Genomic DNA, 20,733 nt, shown 5'->3' on the forward strand with positions numbered 1-20,733 from the left:
GACAAATTGCCGAAAGCGCTCAGTAAATAGGAGGATCTGTCGGATTTAGGGACAGTCAGTAAATAGGCTGACTTCATTCAATCGTCAAATCCGTGATTTGACGGATTTCCGAGCACGCTCAGCAGATGGACTAATTTTAAGGAGTTACGAAAGCAGTCAGCAAGAGGTCATGGGTTCTAATCCCGCTTGCGGGGTGGGGGAGAGAAGGGGAGGGAGGTTAAGGTTAGCGAGGCGGGTGGGGGAAGCCCGCCGCCCCGGTTCTCTGCCCGCCAGCCTGCTCCCCCCGAGCGGTGGCGGGGATGGTGGCCATGTCGGCTCCACAGTAAGCGCTCAATAAATACGATTGATTGATTGATTGATTGATTGATTGACTGGGGGCTCCTCCGGCCGGTGGCGGTGGCGGCGGAGGGCCTGGGGCGGGTGAGCGGGCGGCGGGTGCGGCGCTCCTCCATCCCGCGGCCCTTGCCTCAGTGGGTTGGTTCTGGTTGTCGAGCGGGCATCTGGCCTTCTGGGCAGGGACAGACACAGCGGCTGCTCCTGCTGCTGCGTGTCCTGGTGTTCTGGCGGATGGCATCGTTATCACGGCACGTGGCTGTGGGAAGCAGCGTGGCTCAATGGAAAGAGCCCGGGCTTTGGAGTCAGAGGTCATGGGTTCAAATCCCGGCTCCGCCAATTGTCAGCTCTGTGACTTTGGGCAAGTCACTTCACGTCTCTGGGCCTCAGTTACCTCATCTGGAAAATGGGGTTAAGACTCTGAGCGCCCCCCCCCCCGTGGGACAACCTGATCACCTTGTAACCTCCCCAGCGCTTAGAACAGTGCTTTGCACGTAGTAAGCCATCTTTATTATTATTATTATTATTATTATTATTACGCCATGCTGCTTCCCAGTGAGAGGTAGACTCTCCAGCTGAGGGTGTTAGAACCACATCCAAGCAGGCCAGTAAGTCACCAACCTATAAGTAGAACTGCCCCCTGCCTCGAAATCTGCCCTGAACCTCAGCTCCGATCAGCGCCGTCCCAAACACCGAGGGATCCCCTTGGGCGTAGCAACGGAAGGGCCCGACCCGTCCTTGGAAACTCGGGCCGGTTTCACAGTGGCCCGAGCTGTGCGACGCCGCTCCCTCACCCAACAGAATTCCTTTCCTTCGTAGGAGAAAACCCGGGAGCAGAAAGAAGCGGACTTGATCCCGAAAGTCCAGGAGGCCGTGAACTTTGGGTTGCAAGTGTTGGATAGTGCGTTTGAGCAGCTGGATATCAAAGCGGGGAACTCCGATTCCGAAGAGGAAGAAACCAACGAGCGAGGGGATCTCATCCTTGAGCCAAAGGTAACCCGTTGTTGGGTAGGGACCGTCTATAAATCCCTTCAAAGCCCTACTGAGAGCTCACCTCCTCCAGGAGGCCTTCCCAGACTGAGCCCTCTCCTTCCTTCCCCCCCTTCCCCCTCCCCACAGCACCTGTATATATGTACATATGTTTGTATGTATTTTTTACTCTATTTATTTTACTTGTACATATTCTATTTATTTTATTTTGTTAATATGTTTGGTTTTGTTGTCTGTCTCCCCCTTCTAGACTGTGAGCCCGCTGTTGGGTAGGGACCGTCTCTATATGTTGCCGACTTGGACTTCCCAAGCGCTTAGCGTGGCTCAGTGGAAAGAGCACGGGCTTTGGAGTCAGAGGTCATGGGTTCGAATCCCGACTCCACCACATGTCTGCTGTGTGATCTTGGGCAAGTCACTTAACTTCTCTGGGCCTCAGTTACCTCATCTGTAAAATGGGGATTAAGACTGTGAGCCCCACGTGGGACCACCTGATCACCCTGTGCACATAGTAAGTGCTCAATAAATGCCATCATTATCCAGCGCTTAGAACAGTGCTTTGCACATAGTAAGCGCTTAACAAATGCCAGTTATTATTATTATTATTATTAGTCCAGTGCTCTGCACACAGTAAGCGCTCAATAAATTTGAATGAATGAATGAATGAATGTTGCCAACTTGTACTTCCCAAGCGCTTAGTACAATGCTCTGCACACAGTAAGTGCTCAATAAATACAATTGAATGAATGAATGAATGTTGCCGACTGTACTTCCCAAGCGCTTAGTACAGTGCTGTGCACACAGCGCTCAATAAGTACGATTGAATGAATGAATGAATGTTGCCGACTTGTACTTCCCAAGCGCTTAGTACAGTGCTCTGCACACAGTAAGCGCTCAATAAGCACGATTGAATGAATAATAATAATAATACAGACAGTATTTGTTAAGTGCTTACTATGTGCCAAGCACTGTTCTAAGCTACAGGGTAGATACAAATCATCAGACTTTGTAGGGACTGTCGCTATATGTTGCCGACTTGTACTTCCCAGGCGCTTAGTACAGTGCTGTGCACACAGTAAGCGCTCAATAAGTGCGATTGAATGAATGAATGAATGTTGCCGACTTGTACTTCCCAAGCACTTAATACAGTGCTCTGCACACAGTAAGCGCTCAATAAGCATGATTGAATGAATAATAATAATAATAATAAAGACAGTATTTGTTAAGTGCTTACTATGTGCCAAGCACTGTTCTAAGCTACAGGGTAGATACAAATCATCAGACTTTGCTAGACTGATGAGCCCACTGTTTGGTAGGGACCGTCGCTATATGTTGCCGACTTGTACTTCCCAAGCGCTTAGTACAGTGCTGTGCACACAGTAAGCGCTCAAGTACGATTGAATGAATGAATGAATGTTGCCGACTTGCACTTCCCAAGCGCTTAGTACAGTGCTCTGCACACAGTAAGCGCTCAATAAGCATGATTGAATGAATAATAATAATAATAAAACAGACAGTATTTGTTAAGTGCTTACTATGTGCCAAGCACTGTTCTAAGCGATAGGGTAGATACAAAGTCATCAGACTTTGCTAGACTGTGAGCCCACTGTTGGGTAGGGACCGTCTCTATATGTTACCAACTTGTCCTTCCCAAGCGCTTAGTACAGTGCTGTGCACACAGTAAGTGCTCAATAAATATGATTGATTGATCAGATTGTCCCACATGGGGCTCATAGTCTTAATCCCCATTTTACAGATGAGGTAACTGAGGCTCAGAAAAGTTAAGTGACTTGCCCAAAGTCATGCAGCTGACGAGTGGCGGAGCTGGAATTAGAACCTATTACCTCTGACTCCCAAGCCCGAGCTCTTTCCGCTAAGCCGTGCCACTTCTCAATAATAATATTACTCTGTGCCAAGCACTGTTCTAAGCGCTTGGGGAGATACAAGGTGATCAGGTTGTCCCACATGGGGCTCACAGTCTTAATCCCCATTTTACAGATGAAGGAACCGAGACACAGAGAAGTGAAGTGACTTGCCCCAGGTCACACAGCAGACACATTGATTTTTGGATCACGGATAAGAACCTTCTGCCGGGATAAGTCTGGAAAGATTCCGATCTTACCATTGGAAGCATCAGAGAGCCATAATAATAATAATAATTTTGGTATTTGTTAAGCACTTACTATGTGCAAAGCACTGTTCTAAGCTCTGGGGAGGATACAGGGTGATCAGGTTGTCCCACATGAGGCTCACAGTCTTAATCCCCATTTGACAGATGAGGGAACCGAGGCCCAGAGAAGGGAAGTGACTTGACCAAAGTCACACGGCTGACAACTGGCGGAGCTGGGATTAGAACCCATGACCTCTGACTCCCAAGCCCGAGCTCCTTCCACTGAGCCACGCTGCTTCTCACACCCCGGTAGTTAATCAATCAATGGTATTTATTGAGAATTTGCCATGTGCAGAGCACTGTGCTAAGCACTTGGGAAAATACAGTGTCAGTCAGCAGTATCTGAGCTCTTTCTGTGTGCTGAGCACTGTACTAAGGCCCTACTGAGAGCTCACCTCCTCCAGGAGGCCTTCCCAGACTGAGCCCCTTCCTTCCTCTCCCCCTCGTCCCCCTCTCCATCCCCCCCAACTTACCTCCTTCCCTTCCCCACAGCACCTGTATATTTGGATATATGTTTGTACATATTTATTACTCTATTTATTTATTTTACTTGTACATATCTTATTTTATTTTGTTAGTATGTTTGGTTTTGTTCTCTGTCTCCCCCTTTTAGACTGTGAGCCCACTGTTGGGTAGGGACCGTCTCTATATGTTGCCAACTTGTACTTCCCAAGCGCTTAGTACAGTGCTCTGCACACAGTAAGCGCTCAATAAATACGATTGATGATGATGATGATGTACTAAGTACTTGGGAGGGTACAATACAATGGAGTTGGTAAAAACGTTCCCTTCCCAAAACAAGTTACTCCCCCTCTCTCTCTCTCTCTCTCACACCTTTCTTCTTGGAGCGAGAGAAGCAGCGTGGCTCAGTGGAAAGAGCACGAGCTTTGGAGTCAGAGGTCACGGGTTCAAATCCCGGCTCCGCCACTTGTCAGCTGGGTGACTTCGGGCAAGTCACTTAACTTCTCTGGGCCTCATTTCCCTCATCTGTAAAATGGGGATTAAGACTGTGAGCCCCCCGTGGGACAACCTGATCAACTTGTAACCTCCCCAGCAGTTAGAACAGTGCTTTGCACATAGTAAGCGCTTAATAAATGCCATCATTATTATTATTATTTTTAATTGAAACGGCATCTTGAAAATCCTACATCACATTTTCACGGAAAGATCTTAAAGTTATCAAAGCATCTGATCCAGATATATGGTTCAAGTCTTTGCCTGCTCGAATGGCTACCTCCGTATCTCGGCGCCCCCGTTGGTCTGCTTTGTGACCTTGGGCAAGTCTAACTGCTCTGTGCCTCAGTTCCCTCATCTGTAAAATGGGGATTAAGGCTGCGAGCCCCACGTGGGACACGGATTGGGTCCAAACTGATTAAATCCCAGCCCCGGCACTTACCAGCTGTGTGACTTGGGGCAAGTCGCTTCACTTCTCTGGGCCTCAGTGACCTCATCTGTGAAATGGGGATTGAGACTGTGAGCCCTACGTGGACAGGGACTGAGTCCAACTTGATTTGCTTGTATCCGCTCCAGTGCTTAGTACCGTGCCTGACACGTAATGAGCGCTTACCAAATACCACAAGTGTTTTGATTGTTATTGCTATTTCCTCCTGAATTGTACTCTCCCAAACGTTTAGTACAGTTTGAGCTCCTCACAACTACACAAAGTAAGGGGTCAGTGGGTACCATTGATAATAAATAATAATTATGGTACTTGTTCATTCATTCAATCATATTTATTGAGTGCTTACTGTGTGCAGAGCACTGTACTAAGCCCTTACTATGTGCCAAGCACTTTTGTAAGCTCTGGGGTAATAATAAGAACCCTTCCCCACAGCACCTGTATATATGTATATATGTTTGTACATATTTATTACTCTATTTATTTTATTTGTACATATCTATTCTATTTTATTTTGTTAGTATGTTTGGTTTTGTTCTCTGTCTCCCCCTTTTAGACTGTGAGCCCACTGTTGGGTAGGGACTGTCTCTATATGTTGCCAATTTGTACTTCCCAAGCGCTTAGTACAGTGCTCTGCACATAGTAAGCGCTCAATAAATACGATTGATGATGATGATGATGATAATAAGGATGGCATTTATTAAGCGCTTACTATGTGCAAAGCACTATTCTAAGCGCTGGGGAGGTTACAGGGTGATCGGATTGTCCCACAGGGGGCTCACAGTCTTAATCCCCATTTTACAGATGGGGGAACTGAGGCCCAGAGAAGTGAAGTGACTTGCCCAAAGTCACACAGCCGACAGTTGGCGGAGCCGGGATTTGAACCCGTGGCCTCTGACTCCAAAGCCCGGGCTCTTTCCACTGAGCCACACTGCTTCTCTAGATACAAGTGAATCAGGCTGGACACACTCCTTGTCCCAAGAGTGGGGCTCATGGGCTTAATTTTACTGATGAGGTAACTGAGGCCCAGAGAAGTGAAGTGACTTGCCCAAAGTCACACAGCTGACAGTTGGCGGAGCCGGGATTTGAACCCGTGGCCTCTGACTCCAAAGCCCGGGCTCTTTCCACTGAGCCACGCTGCTTCTCGAGATACAAGTGAATCAGGCTGGACACAGTCCTTGTCCCAAGAGTGGGGCTCACGGGCTTAATTTTAATGATGAGGTAACTGAGGCCCAGAGAAGGTAAGTGACTTGCCCAAAGTCACACAGCCGACAGTTGGCGGAGCCGGGATTTGAACCCGTGGCCTCTGACTCCAAAGCCCGGGCTCTTTCCACTGAGCCATGCTGCTTCTCTAGATACAAGTGAATCAGGCTGGACACAGTCCTTGTCCCAAGAGTGGGGCTCACAGGCTTAATTTTACTGATGAGGTAACTGAGGCCCAGAGAAGTGAAGTGACTTGCTCAAGGTCACCCAGCAGGTGGGTGGCTGATCCCGGATTAGAACCCAGGTCCTTCTGACACCCAGGCCCGTGCTTTATCCACTAAGGCACGCTGCTTCTCTAATTGATACGATGGTTAGTCATCCCCTGATAATAACAATAAATAATAATAAATAATGATAGCATTTTAATAATAATTTTTATTTAATTAATAATGATTATTAATAATAATTTTAATGATAATGAAAGAAGCAGCGTGGCTCAGTGGCAAGAGCCCGGGCTTTGGGGTCAGGGGTCATGGGTTTGAATCCCGGCTCCGCCACAGGTCTGCTGTGTGACCTTGGGCAAGTCACTTCACTTCTCTGGGCCTCAGTTCCCTCATCTGTCAAATGGGGATGAAGACTGTGAGCCCCCCGTGGGACAACCTGATCACCTCGTATCCCCCCCAGTGCTTAGAACAGTGCTTTGCACATAGTAAACACTTAACAAATGCCATTAAAAAAAATGATAGCATTTATTAAGCACTTACTATGTGCACAGCACGGTTCTAAGCGCTGGGGAGGTTACAAGGTGATCAGGTTGTCCCACGGGGGGCTCACGGTTTTAATCCCCATTTTACAGATGAGGTAACTGAGGCACAGAGAATAGTAATAATAATGATGGCATTTATTATGCGCTTACTATGTGCAAATCACGGTTCTAAGCGCTGGGGAAGTTACAAGGTGATTAGGTTGTCCTATTTGGGGTTCACAATCAGTCAATCGTATTTATTGAGCACTTACTGTGTGCAGAGCACTGTACTAAGCGCTTAGTCTTCATCCCCATTTTACAGATGAGGGAACTGAGGCCCAGAGAAGTGAAGTGACTTGCCCAATAGGCAGAGCGGGATTTGAACCCATGACCTCTGACTCCAAAGCCCGGGCTCTTTCCACTGAGCCACGCTGCTGATGTGTTCATTAGTCCTGAACGGCTACCCTGGCACCTCTCCCAGTCACCTTCGAGCAATCAATCAATCCATGATTATATATTGAGGGCTTCCTATTGGCAGCCTCCGCTCCTCGGAGATTGCAATCCTACGGAATCAGCCGGCCCTCTCCCTGCCCCCAAACCAAAGATTCCTGTATCAGGTGTGAATTTTTAGGCCTTTTCCATTAAGGGCGAGTGGTCGGAAGATCCCGCGAGGAAGATCTGACCAAAGATAGCCACCGAAACCCACTCTCTCATTCCAGGATCTGTACATCGATCGGCCCTTGCCTTACTTAATTGGGTCTCAGCTTTTCATGGAACAAGAAGATGTGGGCCTTGGAGATCTTTCTAGCGAAGGTACTTTTCCAGTGGGAAATTTAGGTTTCATGTGTCTCTCTCTCTCGGGTTGGGTGGGAAGAAGGGATTAGCCCAAATGGTCTTACCGAGCTAGGCGAAGAACTGATCCTGTGTTCCCTAAATAGAAGGCTCGGTGGACAGCGATCGTGGGAGTGTCGTTGACAGCGAAGAGGAGAAAGATGAAGAGGTAAGTTACGGAGATTGGTGGCAAGGAGAGGGGCGGGCAAAGTTGGTCAAGTGCTCCAGATGTTCAGTCCTGTGGACCTGTGACCTGTTTATTAACAATAATACTAAAAATAGTAATGGTGTTAAGCCCTTACTGTGTGCCAGGAGCTAATAATAATAATAATTTTGGTATTTGTTAAGCACTATGTGCCGGGCACTGTTCTAAGTGCTGGAGTAGATACAAGGTAATCAGGTTGTCCCATGCGGGGCTCACAGTCTTCATCCCCATTTTACGGATGAAGTACCTGAGGCCCAGAGAAGTCGAGTGGCTTGCCCAAGGTCACACAGCAGGCAAGGTCACATTGGGTGGGAATACGATTGATAAATACGATAGATGATTGATTGATGATTTAGACTGTGAGCCCACTGTTGGGTAGGGACTGTCTCTATATGTTGCCAATTTGTACTTCCCAAGCGCTTAGTACAGTGCTCTGCACATAGTAAGCGCTCAATAAATACGATTGATGATGATGATGATGATGATGATGAAGTGGCGGGGCCAAGATTAGAACCCACGTCCTCCGACTCCCAAGCCCGTGCTCTTTCCACTAAGCCACGTTGCTTCTCTAACTGTACTAAGGGCCAGGGTGGATACAAGTGAATCGGTTTGGGCACAGCCCCCTGTCCCACGTGGGGCTCACAGTCTCAATCCCCATTTTACAGATGAGGGGACTGAGGCCCAGAGAAGGGAAGTGACTTACCTAAGGTCACCCATCAGACAAGTGGCGGAGCTGGGATTAGAACCCGTGACCTTCTGATTCCCAGGCTCGTGCTCTGTCCACTGTGCCATGCTGCTTCATGTTGACATTTGATGTCCACCCCACCCTCGTCCCCATTATACTTGTGTGTGTGTACGTATATATATATATTAATTATTATTAATAATAATATAATTATTAATGTCTGTTTCCCCCTGTAGACTGTAAGCTTGTTACAGGCAGGGAACGTTTCTGCCACCTCTGTTGTACTATACTTTCCCAAGCGTTTAGTACACTGCTTTGCATGTAGTAAGCACTCGGTGTCATTGATGTTGATGATACTGTTGTGTAATGTTCCACTATGGTAAAGACCACATCTCTGAAGTTTTCCATTTAGAGCTATTCCCTGTGAATCACTATTTTAGGGTCCCAACTGGCACAAAAGATTAGCAAAAACCTTTATTCAGAGTAGTTTCTTGTTGTGAGCAGGGAATATGTCCACCAATTCTATTGTAATTTACTCTCCCAAGCCCTTAGTATAGTGTTGTGCACACAGTGCTCATTGAAAACCATTGGTGATGATGATAATGATAATGATTCTTAGCCTAAGCGCTTAGTACAGTGCTCTGCACACAGTAAGCGCTCAATAAATACGATTGATCGATTGATTGATTAGCCAGTTATTTAGAAATGTTTGAAATGGTGAAGGAGAGAGCTTGGAAAATTCCTGATCCTGCTAGGTATGTAAGAACAGTAGTAATAATATTTTTTTTAAGCAGAAGCAACAGCAGGTATTGAACACCTGCTGTGGTCAGAGCATTGTGCTAAGCACTTGGGAAAATGCAATAAAAGGAAAAGATGTATTCCCAGATTAATATAGTTGCTACGGGCCTGGACTGTTGATAATAATAATATGGTATTTGTTACCACCTTACTATATGCGAAGGACTGAACATGCTGTGAGAAGCAGCACGGCTTAGTGGAAAGAACCCGGGCTTGGGTGTCAGGGGACGTGGGTTCTAATCCCGGCCCCACCACTCACCAGTGTGTGACTTTGGGCAAGTCACTTCACTTCTCTGTCCCTCAGTTACCTTATCTGTAAAATGGTGATTAAGACTGTGAGCCCCATGTGGGACAACCTGATTACCTTGTTTCTACCCCAGTGCTTAGAACAGTGCTTTGCACATAGTGCTTAACAAATTTATTATTATTATTATTGTTATTATTATTATTAACAAAGCCCTAGGGTTGATAGAGTCTTAGCAAATAAGACCCAGTCCTTATCCCATATAGGGCTCCCAGTCTAAGAGTGAGGGAGAATAGGTATTTTATCATCATCATCATCATCAATCATATTTATTGAGCGCTTACTGTGTGCAGAGCACTGTACTAAGCGCTTGGGAAGTACAAGTTGGCAACATAGACAGTCCCTACCCAACAGTGGGCTCACAGTCTAAAAGGGGGAGACAGAGAACAAAACCAAACATACTAACAAAATAAAATAAATAGAATAGATATGTACAAGTAAAATAAATAAATAATAGTTGCTTCTTGTTCTCCATTCTACTCAATGTGGGACAGGGACTGTGTCACTAATGCTTAGAACAGTGCTTCACACCTCGCAAAGTGCTTAACAAATACTATGGTGATCCCTAAGATTGCAAATACTGTCAAAGGTTCACACAAAGGAAAAGCTCAGGACCCACCACCTGAGCCCATTTTACAGGAGTAACTAAGGCAAGACACTAAAAAGTTAGTTGACCTACCCAAGGTCCCACAGCAGGCAGGTAATGGAACCGGGATTAGAACCTGGGTCTGTTTTGTTTGTTTGAGCTGATTTTAGGCTCCAAGCAGAGAATGGTTTTACTGCTGTTGGTGTCCTTGCCGATTTTTCCCCATGAGCCTAACTGTACTGCTATGATAGCCTACTTTAAACAAATCGGACCTTAGAAACTTTCTCTGGGGAGGAGAAGAAAAGATCACTGCAGTGGAGCTCAGGAGCATGGCTTAATGGAAAGAGCCCGAGCTGGGGAGTCAGAGGTCGTGGGTTTGAATCCCTGCTCCGCCACTTGTCTGCTGTGTGACTTGGGGCAAGCCACTTAACTTCTCTGTGTCTCAGTTCCCTCATCTGGAAAATGGGGAATAAGACTGTGAGCCCCACAAGGGGCAACCTGATAACCTTGTATCTCCCCCAGAGCTGAGAACAGTGCTTGGCACATAGTAAGCACTTAACAAATTCAACTATTATTATCCAGTACTTAGAACAGTGCTTCACACATAGTAAGCATTTAACAAATGTTATTATTATTATCATCATTTATTATTATTTATCCAACTCCCCAAAGTTGAAGAATTTCAAAAATCATCCTTAAGAGGACCTTATGTTACCTATTTACCTATGTTACCTCTTTTTGATTGTTTCTCCATCCCCCCCATCTTACCTCCTTCCCTTCCCCACAGCACCTGTATATATGTATATATGTTTGTACATATTTATTACTCTATTTATTTTGCTTGTACATATCTTTTCTATTTATTTTATTTTGTTAGTATGTTTGGTGTTGTTCTCTGTCTCCCCCTTTTAGACTGTGAGCCCACTGTTGGGTAGGGACTGTCTCTATATGTTGCCAATTTGTACTTCCCAAGCACTTAGTACAATGCTCTGCACACAGTAAGCGCTCAATAAATGCGATTGATTGATTGATTGGTGACTGAAAGCTTCAGTTAACCCAAACCCTCTTGTAATAACAATAAGATTGGTATGTTAGTAAGCATTTACTATGTGCCAAGGGCTATACTAAGCACTGGGGTCGATACAATTAATCAAGTCAGACACCGTTCCTCATTTTACAAATGAAGAAAGTGAGGCACTGAAAAGTTAAAATGACTTTGCCCAAGGTCGCATAGCAGACAAGTGGCGGAGCTGGGATTAGAACCCAGATCCTTCGACTCCTTGGCTTGTGCTCTTTCCACCAGGCCAAACTGCTCATCTGCCTTCTTTTCCCAATTTTTAAGTTTCATTTCCTAGCCACAAAATGGGTGGAGGGCAATCTAGATGAGGTGGAGAATGGGGAGAGAGACAAGGTTAAGTTTGCAGACCAAATAAATTGAACCAAGGTGGTCATTTTTGATTGAATTCTGAGGAATGTGGTTAATGGTGCTTGCGAGTTCAAGACTGATAGATCGTAGTCAGCCTCTTTGCTGAAGGAAACCTGTCAAAACAAAACAAAACTTTGGTAGCGTGAGCAACCAGCGGCCTTCCCTGTAGCACAATTAATTTGTAATTGGCTACTGTTTGGACAGTGATGCTACAGGCTAAGTTTATAGATCGGCTTTACAAATGAAACTGCCGGAACCAGTTCTGGATTCCAAATAAGAGTGAGCGTCGGGGTTAGGGGTTGGGGAGGTGGTGTGTGTAATAACAATAATGATAATAATAATAATAACGGTATTTGTGAAGTGCTATGTGCCAAGAACTGTTCAAAGCACAGGAATAGATAACAAGGTAATCAGTTGTCCCACGTGGGGCTCACAGTCTTAATCCCCATTTTACAGATAAGGTAACTGAGGCCCAGAGAAGTGAATTGACTTGCCCAAAGTCACATAGCAGACAAGTGGCGGAGCAGAGATTAAAACCCATGACTTCTGACGCCTAAGCCCAGGCTCTTTGGGTGGGTGGGTGGGTGAGGGCGGGGGGGGGGTGTCTGTGTGTGTATGTGCGCTTTAAAGCCATGTTAATAAGAGCACGTATTTATATTCTAGGAATCCGAAGACGATTTTGGCAATCAGAGTGGTGATGATCAGAAAACGGTAAAGCTAAACCTTTCGAAAGAACCTGACCAGATAGTTGTGAACATTTTCTCTTGGCATATTCTCGACTGAAACTAATGAAATTGATGACAAAGGGAGTTGGGATACAACCAGTTTGAACGAATCAGTCCTACATTTAAAAATGCTAAACCACTTTTCCTTCTGGAGAGAAGGGGTTCCTTGCCTTGCTTTTGGTTTATTCATTCATTCAACCGTATTTATTGAGCACTTACTGCGTGCAGAGCACTGTACTAAGCACTAGGGAAGTACAGGTTGGCAACATATAGAGACGGTCCCTACCCAACAGCGGGCTCACAGTGTAAAAGATAATAATGGCATTTATTAAGCACTTACTATGTGCCAAGCACTGTTCTAAGCACTGAGGAGGTTACAAGGTGATCAGGTTGTCCCATGTGGGGCTCACAGCCTTAATCCCCATTTTACAGATGAGGGAACTGAGGCACAGAGAAGTTAAGTGACTTGTCTGAAGTCACACTGCTGACAGTTGGCGGAGCCGGGGTTTGAACCCATGACCTCTGACTCCAAAGCCCGAGCTCTTTCCACTGAGCCACGCTGCTTCTCTTCCTCGGCCTTATCCACATAAACTCGTGGGCAGGGACAGTGTCTTTTTATTGTTGTGTTATACTCTTCCAAATTCTTAGGACAGTGCCTTGCACAAAGTAAGCGCTCAGTAAATACGATTGAATGAATAAGCCTGGACAGTCCACTAGTGGAAAAAAGATTGTGAACAAAACGAAATGAGGCATTCATTCATTCCTTCAATCGTATTTATTTAGCGCTTACTGTGTGCAGAGCACTGTACTAAGCACTTGGGAAGTACAAGTTGGCAGCATATAGAGACGGCCCCTACCCAACAGCGGGCTCACAGTCTAGAAGGGGGAGATAGAGAACAAAACAAAACGTATTAACAAAATAAAATAAATAGAATGAATATGTACAAGTAAAATAAATAGCGTAATAAATATGTACAAATATATATATACATATAAGAGCCCCAACTTATTCGCTTGTTTGTCCATTTCATTCATTCATTCATGCAATCGTATTTATTGAGCGCTTACTGCATGCGGAGCACTGTACTAAGCACTTGGGAAGTACAAGTTGGCAACATCTAGAGACAGTCCCTACCCAACAGCAGGCTCACAGTCTAGAAGGGGGAGACAGACAACAAAACAAAACATATTAACAAAATAAAATAAATAGAATGAATGTGTAGAAGTAAAATAAATAGCGTAATAAATATGCACAAACATATATACATATAAGAGCCCCAACTTTACTTATTCACTTGTTTGTCCATTTCATTCATTCATTCATGCAATCGTATTTATTGAGCGCTTACTGCGTGCGGAGTACTGTACTAAGCACTTGGAAAGTACGAGTCGGCGGCACTTGACACATACTAAGCGCTTAACAAATACCGTAAAATAAAACCTCACTAGCTTTTTGATGTGTGAGAGAGAATTTTAATCATTGTCAAGGATTTCAGGCCACCCAGTCTCCTCTAGTGAAGGAGAGGCAGAGTTGAAGGGATGTCAGAGGGGTTTAGGTAGAGGGTTTTCTCTTTAGGTCGACAACCCTCTCAGCTACACAGGAACACTGTGGTTTCTCTTGGCTAGGGATGACAATTGGAAACCTGCCACGGGCTCCGTTTTCTGAACTTTCCACGTTTTCAGGCACCTCCCTAGCCTCCATCGGCAAAGATCTGAGCGATAACCCCCTTTTCACCCACCGAGGGCCTCAGCGGCAGTTAGAAACCACCGCCCTGTGAAGAACGACTTGAAGTTAACGAAAATGCTTCCTGTTGTGCTCACATTGAGGAGAATATTCCTTTGGGTATCCTTCCCTCTCCCTCAAACACGAAGGGATGAAGTAAACATAGGAAAGAAACCATAGTTGGCAGAGTCCAGTGTTAAACAGACTTGTCCATTACCAGCGATCAGTCAATCAATCAGTCATATTTATTGAGCGCTTACTATGTGCAGAGCACTGTACTAAGCGCTTGGGAAGTACAAATTGGCAACATATAGAGACAGTCCCTACCCAACAGTGGGCTCACAGTCTAAAAGGGGGGGTCCTTTTAGATGTACGTACACTCGGATTTCAGGCCTCCGAGTTAAGCTTTCAGTCTCAAACTGGTGGAAATCCCACCACACGTACACACCCACACACACACATACAAAAAAATGAAGTTGCGAGACACGATGACACAGAAAATGGTTCCAATATGCTTGCGCAATGGACCCTTAAATGTGTCAAGTTCTCTTGAACTGATGAGAAAATGCCTTCTTTCCCATTCCTCTGCTTTCAAGTAATACAGGTGCAAACCTGAAGTATTGGACACCTTAGGTACATCTTTTTTTAAGCATCTTTTTTCACCTCCCCTCAGCTGAATCCAGATTAGTCACTCAATCAGTGGCGTTTATGGGGCGCTTGCTGTATGCAGGATGCTTGGGAGAGTTGGTGGACGTGTTCCCTGCCCACAGCGAGCCTACAGTCTGAAGGGATAATTGACTTGGCCACTTCGTGTGTCTCCGCTGAGGCGAAGTGGTGGTCTTTCCTGAAAGGGCTCACATCCACACCTAGAAAGCGTCTTTTAACAGTCAACCGAATCCCAGGTTCTTTGCAAGCACATAGTACAGCCATCTGCACACAAGAAGCGCTCAATATCCGCCACTGAGTGATCTAGAGGAAAAGAAGCTTCTTTCGATTTAAACGGTGGAGCCTAAATCCGCGGAATAGATCCTGAAAAATCAGTTCCGTCTATGAACCATGGCTTCAGGGGGCCCTTTTGATGCCGAAGAAGTCTCTTGATCGGCACCTTGGATTTAGCTGTCAAGCTCTAACACGGTTGCCTGGATTCTTCCTCAATAGCGCCCGACACTGAGTGATGAAGAGGAGGAGGATGATGGCTGCGACCTCTTTAGGGAATCAGAAAAGGAAGAGGAGGAGGAGGAGGAGGAGGAGGAAGATGGGACTGATACCGAAAGACTAAGAGGGGTAAGAGAACTGCAGACTCGATTCTAGACATCTGTTTCCCTGTTGACTCATTCTTTGTATCGTCCTCGATTCTTACCAACTTCCTACAGAGCATCTGATCTTCTATTGCACTTAATCCTGTATTGCCTCAAGTATCTTAGATTGCTTGCCAAACATCATTTCTCCCGGGAACATTTATTGGTTTGTGAGCTGGGTTTTTTTTTTTCAGTTGTTTGTTTTTTGTTGTTAATTTTTCTTTTGCTTAAGGATACTCTTGGGCAGGGAATGTGTCTGTCCACTCTGATGTATGCTCCCAAGTGCTTTTTTATTTTGCTTAAGGATACTCTTGGGCAGGGAATGTGTCTGTCCACTCTGATGTATGCTCCCAAGTGCTTTTTTATTTTGCTTAAGGATACTCTTGGGCAGGGAATGTGTCTGTCCACTCTGACGTATGCTCCCAAGTGCTTAGTACAGTGGTCTGCACACAGTAAGTTAATACCAATGATGATAATTATTCCTCTTCCCACATTATATGACTTCACGCTAGGTAACCCGCTAGCCTAAATGGTTGTCCATAGACTGGTAGTGCTTAAGAAATTCAAAGCGGATGTATGAATTTTCTGGAACGTGGAAACATCTCCCAGACTTTCCTACATTCAATGTGTACAATGTCTTTTGAAATTTTGACTTTTTTTCTGGGCCTCAGGGCGTTTGATTTTGGGGGTTTTTATGGTTTTTAAGTGCTTACTATGTGCCAGGCACTGCACTAAGCACCGGGGTCCTCCTGTCTCTCCCCACTTCAGTCTATACTTCACGCTGCTGCCCAAATCATCTTTGTGCAGAAACGCTCTGGGCATGTTACTCCCCTCCTCAAAAATCTCCAGTGGCTGCCTGGCAACCTACGCATCAAGCAAAAACTCCTCCCCCTGGGCTTCAAGGCTGTCCATCCATCCCCTCGCCCCCTCCCACCTCACCTCCCTTCTCTCCTTCTCCAGCCCAGCCCGCACCCTCCGCTCCTCTGCCGCTAACCTCCTCCCCGTGCCTCGTTCTCGCCTGTCCCGCCATCGACCCCCGGCCCACGTCCTCCCCCGGCCTGGAATGCCCTCCCTCTGCCCATCCGCCAAGCTAGCTCTCTTCCTCCCTTCAAAGCCCTCCTGAGAGCTCACCTCCTCCAGGAGGCCTTCCCAGATTGAGCCCTTTTCCTCTCCTCCTCCTTGTCCCCCCCACCCTACCTCCTTCCCCTCCCCACAGCACCTGCATATATGTTTGTACAGATTTATTACTCTATTTATTTTACTTGTACATATTTACTATTCTATTTATTGTGTTAATGATGTGCATCTAGCTTTATTTCTATTCTGATGAATTGACACCTGTCCACATGTTTTGTCTTGTTGTCTGTCTCCCCCTTCTAGGCTATGAGCCCGTTGTTGGGTAGGGACCGTCTCTTTATATTAATAATAATAATAATAATGGCATTTATTAAGCGCTTACTATGTGCAAAGCACTGTTCTAAGCGCTGGGGAGGTTACAAGGTGATCAGATTGTCCCATGGGGGGCTCACAGTCTTAATCCCCATTTTACAGATGAGGTAACTGAGGCACAGAGAAGTTAAGTGACTTGCCCAGAGTCACACGGTTGACAACCGGTGGAGCTGGGATTTGAACCCCTGACCTCTGACTCCAAAACCTGTGCTCTTTCCACTGAGCCACGCTGCTATACGTCGCTAACTTGTACTTGTCAAGCGCTTAGTACAGTGCTCTGCACAAAATAAGCGCTCAAAAAATGCGATTGAATGAATGAATAAAGCATCATCAGATTGGACACAGTCCCTGTCCCACATGAGGCTCCCAGACATAATCCCCATTTTACAGATGGGGTAACTGAGGCACTGCAAAGTGAAGTGGTTTGCCAGGGTCTCACAGCAGGCAGGTGGCAGCGGCAGGATTAGAACTCAGTTCATTCATTCGGTAGTATTTATGGAGTGCTTACAGCGTGCAAAGCACTGTACTAAGTCGGTTCCTCTGACTCCCAAGACTGGGTTCTTTCCACTTGGCCACACTGGTCACTTGTTGCTCCTATAACTACCACTGCTCACTAATAGTAATAATAGTAATTGTAGTATTTTCTAAGAGTTTATTATGGAGTAAGCACTGGAATCGATATAAGCTAATCAGGTCAAGCACAGTCCCGGTCCCACGTGGGGCTAGCAGTCTAAGTATTCATTCATTCATTCATTCAATCGTATTCATTGAGCGCTTACTATGTGCCACAGTAAGTTCTCCAGCAGTCATTCAATTGTATTTATTGAGCATTACTGTGTGCAGAGCACTGTACTAAGAGCTTGGGAAGTACAAGTTGGCAACATATAGAGATGGTCCCTACCCGACAATGGGCTCACAGTCTAGAAGGGGGAGACAGACAACAAAACAAAACACGTGGACAGGTGTCAAGTCGTCAGAACAAATAGAATTAAAGCTAGATGCACATCGGTAGGAAGGAGAGCGGGCATTCAATCTCTTCTTCCTCTCGTAGACCAAAAAAGATAGACCGACATCATTTGCTGATGAGCTGGCGGCCCGGATCAAAGGGGACAAGACAAGCAAAACAGATGACGAGCCAACGAGTAAGTCAGAAGACCCTAAAATAACCAATAACAATAAAAAGTGTGGCGTTTCAACACTGAGGAGAAGCAGCAGGGCCTAATGGATAGAGGACAGGCTTGGGAGTCAGAAAGTCTTGAGTTCTAATCCCGGCTCCGCCCCTTGTCTGCTGTGTGACCTGGGGCAAGTCACTTCACTTCTCTGCGCCTCAGTTGTCTCCTCTGTAAAATGGGGATTAAGACTGTGAGCCCAATGTGGGACAGGAGCTGTGTCCAACCCAGTTAACATATATCTATCCCAGTGCTTAGAACTGTGCTTGACACATAGTAAGCGCTTAACAAGTACCGTAATTATTACCGTGTGCCAAGTACTATGCTAAGCACTGGGTTAGATTCAGGATAATCAAGTCAGACACTGCCGTATCCCACTGGAGACTCATAATGAGTTATTAAGCGCTTACTATGTGCAAAACACTGTTCTAAGCGCTGGGGAGGTTACAAGGTTCATTTATTCATTCAATTGTATTTATTGAGCGCTTACTGGGTGCAGAGCACTGTACTAAGCGCTTGGGAAGTACAAGTTGGCAACATATAGAGACGGTCCCTACCCAACAGCAGGCTCATAGTCTAGAATGGGGAGACAGAAAACAAAACAAAACATATTAACACAATAAAATAAATGGAATAAATATGTACAAATAGAATAGAGTAATAAATACGTACAAATATATATACATATATACAGGTGCTGTGGGGAGGGGAAGGAGGTAAGGCAAGGGGGAGAGGAAGAAGGGGGCTCAGTCTTGGGGAGGGGGCTCAGGTTGATCAGGTTGTCCCACGGGGGGCTCACGGTCAACCCCCATTTTACAGATGAGGGAACTGAGGCACAGAGGACTTAAGTGACTTGCCCAAAGTCACACAGCTGACAATTGGCAGAGCCGGGATTTGAACCCATGACCTCTGACTCCAAAGCCCGGGCTCTTTCCACTGAGCCATGCTGCTTCTCTAACTTCTCATAATTAAGGGAACGGAGAATGGATGTTTCTATCCCCAGCGTTCCGTCTGTCGCTTTCCACCCCAAGGGCCGTTTCTCACCGTAGCGTGCCTTCCAAAAATAACGGCACTATTCGAACAACAGCTCATTCGATTGCCCGGACATGTCTTACCTCTGAAGGGTCAGTAGCCCAAGGCTAGAGGAATCACCGTGTGTCTCAGCCCTCGTAAGATTGAAATCGGGTCCCATTGCTTGAAAAAAATAAAATGCCGGTAGCAAACTCAGATTTTGGTCTGATGACATTGAGAAGGAGCCGACGGTACCGTTGGCCCTGGGTAATAAATGCCGTCTGCCTCAGAGCCTTTAAGTGAACTGTAAACTGCTTTTTTGAGTCACATCCTCAGGAGAAGCAAAAACGAAGAAACGGGTGAAAGAGAAGAAGGAAATCAAAAAAGTTCCCTCCGACGGTAAGCTTCATCGCGTAAAGAATTTTGTGATCAATCAGTCAGTGGTGTTTATTGAATGATAATAGTGTACAGAGCACTATACTAACCACTTGGGAGAGTACAGTACAACAGAATGGGTAGGCACGTTCCTCTGTCCACAGTCTAATAATAATGATGGTATTTGTTAAGCGCTGAATATGTGGCAAACACTGTTCCAAGAGGACTAGCTTTCACTCTAGAAGAAGCACACCTAAATAGCGTGCGGTGAAGGACCCGGGGCAGAATGTCGTGTCCGCACAAATGTTCAGTGTGTCCTAGGATAGAAAAAGACTCATCTTTTCCTCCGACCCAGACCGTCATCGTTACTTAGAGACTCAAGAGTTGGTTGTGGAAGAAATCTCCATTTACTTTTAGACTGTGTTGGGTAGGGACTGTCTCTATATGTTGCCAATTTGTACTTCCCAAGCGCTTAGTACAGTGCTCTGCACATAGTAAGCGCTCAATAAGTACGATTGATGATGATGATTTGTCACTCTGTAACATGGTTTGTTTGTCTTTCTGCTTTGCTAGATGAAGAGGATGACATATTCAAGCCGCCCAAACTGACGGATGAAGACTTCTCGCCGTTTGGTTCTAAAGGGGGCCTGTTTAGTGGCGGGATAGGACTCTTCGATGATGACGAGGTTAGTGGAGGATACATAATAATAGTAATAGTAAATTGGAGAAGCGGCGTGGCTCAGTGGAAAGAGCCTGGGCTTTGGAGTCAGAGGTCAGGGGTTCAAATCCCAGCTCCACCAATTGTCAACTGTGTGACTCTGGACAAGTCACTTAACTTCTCCGGCCCTCAGTCCCCTCGTCTGTAAAATGGGGATTAAGACTGTGAGCCCCCCGTGCCACAACCTGATCACCTTGTAACCTCCCCAGCGCTTAGAACAGTGCTTTGCATGTAGTAAGCACTTAATAAATGCCATCATTATTAATAATTATAATTGCGGTATTTGTTAAGCACATTCTACGTGGCAAATACTGGGGTAGATATAAGGTAGTTGGGACGTAGTCCCTGTCTCACATGGGGCTCACAGTCTAAAGGGGAGGGAGAAGAGATACTGAAGCCCCATTTTGCAGACGCGAAAACTGAGGCGAAGTGAAGTGACTTGCCCAGGGCCAAGCGCTTAGTACAGTGCTCTGCACACAGTAAGCGCTCAATAAATACGATTGAAAGAATGAATGAATGAACAGACAAGTGGCAGAGCTTGGATTAGAAACCCAGGTAAATGTAGTTGCTTGCGACTGCCATGGAACTGGGAG

General features: G+C 45.8%; 1 protein-coding gene across 5 annotated transcripts in view; it reads left to right on the plus strand.

The window, feature by feature from the left end:
* Positions 1 to 20,733, plus strand: part of WASHC2C (WASH complex subunit 2C) — a 99,449-nt gene that overhangs the window by 13,660 nt on the left and 65,056 nt on the right. For all 5 annotated transcript variants that reach the window (XM_038743304.1, XM_038743307.1, XM_038743308.1 and 2 more), the window contains 8 exons: positions 1,153 to 1,326; positions 7,557 to 7,650; positions 7,776 to 7,837; positions 12,336 to 12,383; positions 15,279 to 15,404; positions 17,919 to 18,009; positions 19,372 to 19,446; positions 19,996 to 20,108. In XM_038743304.1, coding sequence (XP_038599232.1) covers positions 1,153 to 1,326; positions 7,557 to 7,650; positions 7,776 to 7,837; positions 12,336 to 12,383; positions 15,279 to 15,404; positions 17,919 to 18,009; positions 19,372 to 19,446; positions 19,996 to 20,108 — 783 coding nt within the window. The remainder of the gene's footprint in view (positions 1 to 1,152; positions 1,327 to 7,556; positions 7,651 to 7,775; positions 7,838 to 12,335; positions 12,384 to 15,278; positions 15,405 to 17,918; positions 18,010 to 19,371; positions 19,447 to 19,995; positions 20,109 to 20,733) is intronic.

Source organism: Tachyglossus aculeatus, chromosome 3 (genome assembly GCF_015852505.1).
Source record: "Tachyglossus aculeatus isolate mTacAcu1 chromosome 3, mTacAcu1.pri, whole genome shotgun sequence".
NCBI classification, from domain to species: domain Eukaryota; kingdom Metazoa; phylum Chordata; class Mammalia; order Monotremata; family Tachyglossidae; genus Tachyglossus; species Tachyglossus aculeatus.